General features: G+C 41.0%; 1 protein-coding gene across 8 annotated transcripts in view; it reads left to right on the forward strand.

Moving 5' to 3' along the window:
* LOC139368213 (signal transducer and activator of transcription 5B-like) overlaps window positions 1-10,920 on the forward strand; it is a 34,134-nt gene extending 23,214 nt beyond the window's left edge. For 2 of the 8 annotated variants that reach the window (XM_071106862.1, XM_071106863.1), the window contains exons 15-19: window positions 597-766; window positions 1,074-1,229; window positions 1,321-1,372; window positions 1,666-1,773; window positions 7,832-8,139. In XM_071106862.1, the coding sequence (XP_070962963.1) occupies window positions 597-766; window positions 1,074-1,229; window positions 1,321-1,372; window positions 1,666-1,773; window positions 7,832-7,958 (613 nt within the window). In that variant the 3' untranslated portion in view covers window positions 7,959-8,139. Of the gene's footprint in view, window positions 1-596; window positions 767-1,073; window positions 1,230-1,320; window positions 1,373-1,665; window positions 1,774-7,586; window positions 7,671-7,831 lie in introns of all 8 variants that reach the window. The other 6 variants (XR_011626933.1, XR_011626932.1, XM_071106867.1 and 3 more) reach the window with 6 other exon arrangements.
* Window positions 10,921-11,366: the final 446 nt, after the last annotated feature.

Below are 11,366 nucleotides of genomic sequence, written 5' to 3' on the forward strand. Positions count from 1 at the left end.
GATGTGTGGCCAAATTCTCTGGACGCTTCTTCCCTATAGCTTAACAACCGTACCTTTTGCGCTTGTGCGGGATTATCTACTTTACACAACAGCAAAAAGTACGTACCCGCTGCTCACTCTGCTACCGCTTCCGCCTCCTTCCTGTTCTCACTCACCCCCACACGTGATCGGCCGTCTTTGTCTGGTGTTCAAACTTCGACAAACTGCAACTGTAAAGTGCCTTTCTCTGTTGTAAGCTGTCTGTAATAAACGACAATCGAATTTACTGCTCGCACACATTGTAACATCTGTGGGACGGGGTGGTTCAATTCGCTCCTGCGGCCTCAGCCTTTCCATTAACCCTGTTATTAGACCATTTTTGATGAAAGGAATGAGTTGAATAAGCAGCCTTTTGACCATGCTCTTATTGTGAAAATCTGTCTTTAGAATTGTGCAATGAAATAGGGCAACGTGTGTGTGTGCACTTTTTTTTTTTTTTACATATTGTGTGAATTTGTGTGAGTGCTTGCGAGACATTAACTTCCATACTGTGTGTGTGCTCGTGTACTGCGTACGCATGTGTGTATGTTTACGTACTGCGTATTCGTGTTACGCAGGGCGATCTTGGGCTTTGTGAATAAACAGCAGGCCCAGGACATGCTGATGTCCAAGCCCAACGGGACCTTCCTGCTCCGCTTCAGTGACTCTGAGATCGGGGGCATCACCATCGCCTGGGTGGCAGAGAACCCTAACAAAGCGGGTACTGTACTCTACTACCCACCTAGGAGTAAGCAGAGTGTTTTCGGGCCAAACATGAGCCTATGCATGGTTCTCCACATCGTGTGATGGAGTGTAGGTAATTGAGGCAGGAAAAACGTTGTTGACGATTTCTTCAGTTGGTTGACAAACGGCTAACATAACGTAGATGCATATGATCTTAATATGTGACTTGTACACAAAGCTACTTAATGGACTTTTTAGATGTTCTCTGTCGCCTTATTCCAGGTCTGTCCCTCAAAAAAATGTGATGTCAATGAGCCTAATCTGGCTAAATTGAGGTTGAAAGTATATTTTTCTATGATATTGTTCTCCAGGGGAGAGGCTGGTGTGGAACCTCATGCCGTACACCACCAAAGACTTCTCCATCCGCTCACTAGCCGACCGCATCAGTGACCTCAACCACCTTATGTTCCTCTATCCCGACCGGCCCAAGGACGAGGTGTTCTCCAAGTACTACACCCCTCCCCTCTGTACGTACCCTCCTCCTCATCCTTAACTTTATTTTTGTTTCTTAAATAAGTTACGGTGATCTCAAATTTGTCTGTTCTCATTTTCTCTCAGCAAAAGCAGTGGATGGCTACGTCAAACCACAGATCAAGCAGGTTGTGCCAGAGTACGTATACTATCATACCATTTTTTTTACTATTTCTAAACCCACACACTGAACCGATAATACCCCATTCCAAATCTGGCGCTAGCCTCTACGCTATCATATGGCGATTTGTAATTGGGCAATTGCGTGTAAATTACTTTTCTTTGTTTTTCTTTTGGTTTATGATGAAGACTCATGAAGCATTTCTAAGTTATATTCTTCAATAATCAATGGGTAAATACCCAAAATGTAAACAGTTTCCCAAATCCCAGACTGTAGCTTTAATGTGATTGTGCTTCCTGTCCTCCCTGTAGATTCACTACTCCCAACCCTGAGCCGTCCAGTGGGAACCCCACCTATATGGACCAGGCACCCTCCCCGTCAGTGGCTCACCCCATCAACTTTGCCATTTTCCCTCCCATGTAAGTACACTACAGATGGGGAAAGTATCAATGTACAGCAGTGACTAGTCATTAGATGACATGCAGTTCCCTCTAAGCTGCGTGCTTGCCCCGGCTACCCACCTCCCCCCACGACTGCCGCGCAGTAGAAATACCAGCTCACGCAGAGATGCACAAGTATACTCCGTTAGTTTACACTATATATTTATATCAGCGTTTCCCTCTAATATGGGACTTGTGATTGAATCAACATATATCACCAACCCTTTGAAAGCAACAAAACTAGCTTTGCAAGATTGAGTCAGGGATTTTGTTGTAGGTAGAGCACACTAGAGGAGAATTCTGACAGGTAACCTTTTCTTTATCCCACCATCGCGAGTGGGTGCGCTTATCAGATCGAAGTGCAGATTCGCGTGTGCACATTTGTTGCTATTTACAAGTTATTAGCCCATATATATATATATATATATATATATATATATATATATATATATATATATATATATATATCTCTATATCTGTAGATATATTTATGTGTGTATGTATAATTAAAAACAACTAATTGTGTTTTATGTAGGAATTGGTTTGAAGCTGAAGAATAAAATAAATTCACATGAGCACCCAATATGCGTATTTCACTCATGTGCTACCAAGGTTTTCCAGCACACAGCTTTGACCTACTACAGTAGCTAAGTTGGTCTATTTTACTTCCAACAGTGTGTAGGCAGGTTGCTTAGGATTCAAACATTCTCAAACAGCCTAATTCATACTCTTCAGCTGCATAATGGACTTTACAGTGACCTGCTATTAAAATAATGTTTATCATTAGGCTATAGTAGGTCAAAGTTGTGTGCTACAAAACCTGGGTAGCTCATGGGTGAAGTACGCATGTGAATTTTGCTACACGTTTGAATCATCAAAAACAAGAAAGCAACATTTGTCCGGTGAAGTCCACAAAACATTGCATGTAACAATCAGATACTTCACTTACAACATGGTCAAGCAAGTTAATTTAACAACCTCTACAGGATCGGTGTCCCTCACGCGTTACGGTTGAGCTAACGTAGGCTAATGTGATTAGCATGAGGTTGTAAGTAACAAGAAAATTTCCCAGGACATAGACATATCTGATATGGTCAGAAATCTTAAATTCTTGTTGATCTAACTGCACTGTCCAATTTACAGTAGCTATTATAGTGATAGCAAGGTATTCTATTGTTTGAGGAGTGCACAGTCATGAACCTGAAAATGTATTAATAAACCAATTAGGCACATTGCACTTGGGCTGGAATAATACATTTTGGCCTTTCTCTTGTATTTCAAAGATGGAACAATTTTAATTTGTGTTATCTTTTACCAGATCTAATGTTTTATATTTCCTACATTCATTTCACATTTCCACAAACTTCAAAGTGTTTCCTTTCAAATGGTAGCAAGAATATGCATATCCTTGCTTCAGGTTCTGAGCTGCAAGAAGTTAGATTTGGGTATGTCATTTTAGGTGAAAATTTGGGGGGGGGGGGGTTAAAAAGTTTGCTTCCAACATTTTCGGACTACCTAACAGCTGTTGATTTTGAACCAGAGTTACCGCAAGTTGCAAAGAAAACAGGAGCTGCCTCCACTATTCCAGCACCATTTCAACATCAAATCACCTATGCTTAGTCTAATACAGTGACAACTTAAAAATACCAAAAGTTTTTGTCCAATCAACTGTAAGCTAAATATGTTGTGGCTGTACATGGCACTGATTTGTGTGTTGACTCACTCTATTTGTAGAGGAACGCCAATGCCATCCTCTTTCATGTTGCTGAAACGGTCTATGACTCCATCATATAGTACACACTTTTTAGATTTTGTTGTCCTAGGCTACCTGGCTAAATTGCTTGCTCGCTAGCCTAACTTATTTAATGGGCAACTATGAGCCAGCATGTTAACATTAGCCTACTACATATTGAACTTCAATCATCTAAGGCCAGGCGTACAATGTATGAGTTTATGGCTAGATCAGAATCGGCATTATAATCATTAGCCGGTACGGAGATTTAAGTAAAACCACAAGTCCAAATCCCGATCTTCATCCATGGCTAATTTAGGAAATGGACGATTTTAGCCACTGGAGGACAATGACACTTTCTGGCAATTACATTTTACTTTTATTGTGATTGGTGTGAAGCCAAATCCAAGCTGGCTTCCCTTGACACTTCTTTTTTTTCTACTCCAGGACCATTCAAAGTTGAGCTCACTCAGTTTAGCTCAACCCTGATTTACTAATTTTTTCTTACCAAAGGAGGCCAAATGCTCTCTGGCTTTCCTTACTATTGAATTCAATGCTATTGGGGGGGGTGGGGGGTTCTAAGCTGACATTTGGAATTGTTGTCTGATGGTGACAGTAAGCTTTCATTGCACAGTGTTTTGTTGTTCGTTCACTCTGTACTGATTTTAAAGATTTATTTCTCTGGCTTGGTTAAAAAAACATGTCTAAAACAGTTGCTGTATTGAAACCGGTAACCAAGTTGGCAAGCGCAATGTTTTATACAGTACATTTTAGTACGTTACAACCTTATTCTAAAATGTATTAAATAAAAATACAAAATCCTCATCAATCTACACACAATACCCCATAATGACAAAGCGAAAACAGGTTTTTAGAAATGTTTGCAAATGTATTTATAAAAACTTTAACGGTGACTTCCCAAGTGGCGCAGCATTCTAAGGCACTGTTCAGTGCTAGATGCGTCACTACAGCTCCTGGTTTGATCCTGGGCTGTGTCGGAACTGGCCGCGAACAGGAAACCCATGAGGCGGCGCACAGTTGGCCAAGTGTCGTCCGGGTTAAGGGAGGGTTTGGCTAGCTGGGATGTCCTTGTCCCATCGTGCTCTAGCAACTCCTTCTGGCGGCCGGGCTCATGCATGCTGGCTTCAGTTGCCAGCTGTATGGTGTTTCCTTCCACACATTGGTACGTCTGGCTTCCGGGTTAAGCGAGCAGTGTGTCCTGAAGCAGTGCGGCTTGGCGGGGTCTTGTTTCAGAGGACGCATTTCTCTCGACCTTCACCTCTCCCGAGTCCGCATGGGAGTTGCAGCGATGGGACAAGACTAACTACCAATTTGAATATCACAAAAAGGGGATAAAAAGTACATTAAAAAATATATATATTTATAATTAAATAAACATAATTTACATAGGTATTCAGACCCTTTGCTATGAGACTCAAAATGTAGCTCCTGTTTTCATTGATCATCCTTGATGTTTGGAGTCTACCTGTGGTAAATTCAATTGATTGGACAGGATTTGGAAAGGCACACACCTGTCTATATAAGGTCCCACAATTGACAGTGCATGGCAGAACAAAAACCAAGCCATGTGGTCAAAGGACTTGTCCGTAGAGCTCCGAGACAAGATTGTGTCGAGGTACAGATCTGGTGAAGGGTACCAAAAAATTGCTGCGGAATTGAATGTCCCCAAGAACACACTGGCTTCCATCATTCTTAATGGAAGAAGTTTGGAAAAACCAAGAGACTTCGTAGAGCTGGCTGCCGAACCAAACTGAGCAATCGGGGGAGAAAGGGAAGGAAGGTGACCAAGAACCCGATGCTCACTCTGATAGAGCTCCAGTGTTCCTCTGTGGAGATGGTTGTCCTCCTGGAACTTTCTCCCATCTCCGCAGCACTCCACCTATCAGGCCTTTATGGTAGTGGCCAGACAGAAGCCACTCCTCAGTAAAAGGCACATGACAGCCCGCTTGGAGTTTGCCAAAAGGCACCTAAAGGACTCTCAGACCATGAGAAACAAGATTATCTGGTTTGATGAAACCAAGATTGAAGTATTTGACCTGAATGCCAAGCGTCACATCTGGAGGAAACCAGGCACCATCCCTACGGTGAAGCATGGTGGCGGCAGCATCATGCTGTGAGGGTGTTTTTCAGCTCCAGGGACTTGTAGACTAGGACAACAGGACAACGACCCTAAGCACACAGCCAAGACAACGCAGGAGTGGCTTCGGGACAAGTCTCAATGTCCTTCAGTGGCCCAGCCAGCGCCCGGACTAGAACCCGGTAGAACATCTCTGGAGAGACCTGAAAATAGCTGTGCAGCGACACTCCCCATTCAACCTGACAGAGCTCGAGAGGAACTGCAGAGAAGAATGGGAGAAACTCCCCAAATACAGGTGTGCCAAGCTTGTAGCGTCATACCCAAGAAGACTCGAGGCTGTAATCGCTGCCAAAGGTGCTTCAACAAAGTACTGAGTAAGGGGCTTGAATACTTATGTAAATGTGATATTTCAGTTTTTGCTTTGTCATTATGGGTTATTGTGTGTAGATTGAAGGTTAAAAACAATTGAATCCATTTTAGAATAAGGCTGTAATGTGGAAAAAGTCAATGTTTTTGAATACTTTCCGAATGCACTGTAAATAGCTATTTCCATGTGCAAATGTTATGGAATGCATTTGCTCCATTTAGTTTTACTGGTAGACCGCTCTGATAGGCCTACATTATGCTCAAATAGCCACAGTAGCCTATTTGGCCACTGTATAAAACTAACCTCTGTGTTTACGGTGAACACACGCTGGAAGTTTCTCACAATGTTGAAGTTTCTGCTCACAAGACCTGAAATTGACTTTGAGCTGATTATTGTTAATGTATTTAACGTTTTGGATGATTTTATATCTATATTTGGCTCCAAGTATTGATTTCTTTTTTCTAATAATACCATTTTTATCTATACACACACACACACACACCAACTTATCTATCTATCTAAAGGTTTGGACACCTACTCACTCAAGGGTTTTTCTTTATTTGTACAATTTTCTACACTGTAGAATAATAGTGAAGACCTCAACTATGAAATAACACATATGGAATAATGTAGTAACCCAAAAAGTGTTAAACAAACCAAAATATATTCTAGATTCTTCAAAGTAGCCACCCTTTGCCTTTGACAGCTTTGCACACTATTTGCTTTCTCTCAACCAGCTTCACCTGGAATGCTTTTCCAACAGTCTTGAAGGAGTTCCCACATATGCTGAGCACTTATTGGCTGCTTTTCCTTCACTTTGTGGTCCAACTCATCCCAAACCATCTCAATTGGGTTGAGGTCAGGTGATTGTGGAGGCCAGGTCATCTGAAGCTGGTTAAGAGAATTCCAAGAGTGTGCAAAGCTGTCAAGGCAAAAGGTGGCTACTTTGAAGCATCACACAGAAACGCCAATATAAACCGTTATATTCTCTCTTGATATTGGGAAAAAGTCAGATTGGAATCAAAATCCCTACCCTTGGCTTTCAAGGCTAGCACACTACAAACTGTACCAGAAGCCCAGTCAAGGCTTGCTTAGTCACGGGTTTCCTAATGTGGTCGTTTTCGGAAGGTTGAAACATACAAAGCATTGCGGATTGAAATGCCCTTAAAAGAGCTGACGTGATTTCTAGGGCTGGGAATTGCCAGGGACAATAAAATATTATCACTGTACTTCGGTGCCGATACCATATGTTTTAGAGATTCTATATGTATTTTGATTCGATACTGCAATTTTTGTGAGTCAATGTTCCAAACATTGCTCACTATACATCTGCTGCAGAGGGACAATTAGAGAGCCATGACAAAACCAAGTTTTGATCAGTCGTGGAGATAAGGTAATGGGTTAAACTTGTTGGCTCACCTTTTAAAAAAAGAAGAGAACGAGATAAAATTATGAGAAATACTGCCTAGGAAATCAATACTTGGAGTCATAGTATCTATATAAAACCGGAAAACAATTATATTGCGACACAATACTACCCTCAAATTCAACTCTGGACTTCAAATTGCATTTTTTCATTGTTCCTCTCTAATCAGGGACTGATTTAGATGTGGGACACCAGGTGGGTGCAATTAATTATCAGGGAGAACAGAAAACCATCAGGCTTCGGACCTCGTAGGGTAAGAGTTCAATACCCCTGCCCTACTATATAGATTCTTTCCCCCATCACTAATGATTCCTTTTCTCTACATGTCCGGCTTTTGGTACAGATATTCTATCAGATATCACACAACGTTATGCCTTACTGATTGCGGTCTGTATGTCTCCCTTCCCACCCCAGCAGAAGTGACCCCATGATGGACGCAGATGGAGAGTTTGACCTGGAAGACACCATGGATGTGGCCCGACACGTGGAGGAGCTTCTGCGGCGGCCCATGGCCAACCAGTGGGACGGCCAACAGTCCTGAACTTTCACCTTTGACCCCTGACCCTGCACCCAACAAGAGCAAGCACCCAGAAAACATCCAATGGTTTTGGTCCCATTGGTTTATATTTTTTTGTCAATTCTCAAAGGTGAAATGTAATATTTGACAGTTCTTGGATTATTTTCTGATCTTCTTGACGTGGCAATTGATTATTTAAAAGAAATAACGAATTGTACCTGAAGAAAAAGCACAGTTGAAAAGGTTTGTTTGGAAGTAAGTACTGAGAAAAATGTAGAAATGTGTGTTACTACAATATACAGCAATATTTTTACAAAAATGTTTAGCTATGCTGCTTATGGCCATCCTCTGAAAATGTTTAAAGAGCAGGAAGGCCTGCACACTGTTTTTATGCTCCCAATTCACAGCTTTATTGACAAGGTTTCGATCCGAACCGGATCTTTGTCAGGTCAAACAAATGGAGTGCTCACATCCGAAAATGTACACGTTTCACCTCACATGACCATGACACATGGTGGGTGTGGAAACAATTCAATTAACTTTTTCTCACAGTTAATCCGAGGTACATGTGGTCCTAAAGGATTATAGACATACAAGTAGGGCTGAGTTAACCTAGGCAACTTTTTTTTTTAAAGGCCATAGATATAATTACAGTGTTCCTTTTCAAAAACCAACGTGTGTACCTCTAATAATTTAGATATCAATGAGATGGGCACGTGTAGTAGTCTTTGAATATATAATATGCACAAAATGACCAAGTGGAGACCTAGCCGTCAAGACAAATCAACGTAACATATTTCTGTAAAAAATAGTCTATCAAATTCTTCGTTCATAGCTTTAGGAGACATGGTGGACAAACGGGGAATGCGATTCTCTTCTCAGTAATAGATTAACAGTACCCCCCCACCCCCCAAGTAGCCTTAACATGTTCAATACCCGTGTATCTCAGAGAGCTGTTGTGACGAGCCTCTGTGAAACCTGAAGCCACAGTTTCTCTGATCAAGAGTCCTGATATTTCTCTTGTTCTCTGTTTTCACAGCTCATTTCGTTTTTCCTTCATTGACCACAAATGCACTTGATCAGGTATACCATTTTTTTTTTTTTGTATAACATGTGATACACTTAATCTTAATGGCCTTGCCTGTGATGGGTTGATTGAACATTGTGCATTTGTTCTTAAAGTTACACTGGGTACATCGGCCACATCTGTAATTACTGTCCGGCACGTTATCTAGGAAGGTGCTACGTGGCATCGGTGGGAAGGGATGGTTTGGGAGTGAGGCTAGGTCATGTTTTTTTAATGGTCCCATGCGTCATACAGCCAATCCTCTGGTAACGGTAATGGCAGGAAGCCTAGTGGTTAGAGCGTTGCGCCAGTAACCAAAAGGTTGCTAGATTGAATCTCCCCGCCGACAAGGTAAAAATCTGTCGTTCTACCCCTGAGAAAGGCAGTTAACCCACTGTTCCCCGAGCTCCGAAGACCTGGATGTTGATTTAAGTGTGATTTTTAAATGCGGGAGACGCATTTCAGTTGAAGGCATTCAGTTGTACAACTGACTAGGTATCCCCTTTCCCTATTTGGAGCGTTCATCCAGACAGTGCAATTGATTGTACTTACAGATCCTGCTTATACAACTGTATTGGGTGATAGGGAGGCTCTTTTTCAGGGAAAGGTACTTTTACTCTTCAGGTTGGTATCGTCAAAGAGAGGCGCTATAGTCAAAGTACACCGCATTTCTCTAAATGCTCAGTGCTGTATTTGTTTCTAAAGGTTTGGAATGTAACTATGAAATGATTTGAGTCTTGCGTCTCTACACCGTTAAATTCAAAATCAACATAACAAAATTGCCATTCAGAATGAATTACGTTTGAAGTAGATTCCACCGTTGAGTATTTTAAATACGATAGTACAGTATTTTGACCCTTTGCATCCTCAAAATGGGGCCCTTGGTTTGAAACGCCATGTGCTGTGTACATTCTGCCTCACATTACATGCGTAATACATGTACAGTATCTTCTGCCTTTGAATGTCAAGTTTACTAGCCTTAATTCAAACTCCTCTTGCTTCTTATTACACTGAACTAGTTTCACTTAGTGTATCAGTTTATTTTTCTAAACAAATTAACTATTAACTAGTAACTTAACTATTGAATTGCTACTCAAATTCATCAGACTACATTATAAACTCAGCGATAACCAATGACCCGCTCTCTTTTTGCTTGATTTAATTTAGTATGAATTAAATACAAAACAAAAAATGGACCTTTTGCCCAGATCATACCTTGTTGTTTAAGATGTTAATGTTAAGTGTTACCCTTTCACTGAAAATATCAATTTTGAATGGGCTGTGTGATCATGTATTGATATTTCTTTTAACTGTATGCAATCATGTTTTTTGTTACCTATATTTGCAGGCACGCCACCCCTGTTCCTGACACTTAGCTACCCACTCTTTTATCTCAAGTACCACATACAGCTACTACCTTATTTGCCTATTCAGAAGTACTTGCGCAGTATCGCAGCTTCTCTCCTTCTCTTTCTGTGCCTTAAGACACTGACCACGATTGTGAAGTGGCAACATCAATGTCCAGGCAAGAGATTGTATAACCACCTACCTTTAGTATGCTCTCCCTTGCCTTTTACAGCACAAGCGTTCAGCAGGGAATGGGCAATGTTGTGGAGTGTAGATTAAAAAATAAATAATATACAGTGCCTTTCAAAAGTAGACATCCCCCTTGGCGTTTTGCCTATTTTGTTGCATTACAACCTGTATTTTAAATGGATATTTATTTAGAATTTCATGTAATGGACATACACAAAATAGTCTAAATTGGTGAAGTGAAATTTAAAAAAGGAAAAGTGATGTGTCCATATATATATATATATATATATATATATATATGGACACATCACTTTTCCTTTAAGTAATTTTTAAAAATGTATATTTGCTATGAAGCCCCTAAATAAAATCTGATGCAACCAATTACCTTCAGAAGTCACAGATTGCACACAGGTGGACTTTAATTAATCTCGGTGTGTATATATATATATATATATCTGTTCTGAAAGGCCCCAGAGTCTACAACACCACTAAGCAAGGGGCACCAGCAAGCAAGCGGCACCATGAATCACAACTTTGTTCTTGACCTGTTTGGAAGTACAGATCAGGGTTCAGTTATAAAAAAAAATCTAACTTTGAACATCACACGGAGCACCATTTAAATCCATTATTAAAATATGGAAAGAATATGGCACTACAACAAACCTGCCAGAGCGGTCCACCCACCAAAACTCACAGACCAGGCAAAGAGGGCATTAATCAGAGAGGCAACAAAGAGCACAAAGATAACCCTGAAGGAGCTGCAAAGCTACACAACGGAGATTGGAGTATCTGTCCATAGGACCACTTTAAGCCGTACACTCCACAGAGCT

This window comes from Oncorhynchus clarkii, chromosome 16 (assembly GCF_045791955.1).
Source record: "Oncorhynchus clarkii lewisi isolate Uvic-CL-2024 chromosome 16, UVic_Ocla_1.0, whole genome shotgun sequence".
NCBI lineage: Eukaryota > Metazoa > Chordata > Actinopteri > Salmoniformes > Salmonidae > Oncorhynchus > Oncorhynchus clarkii.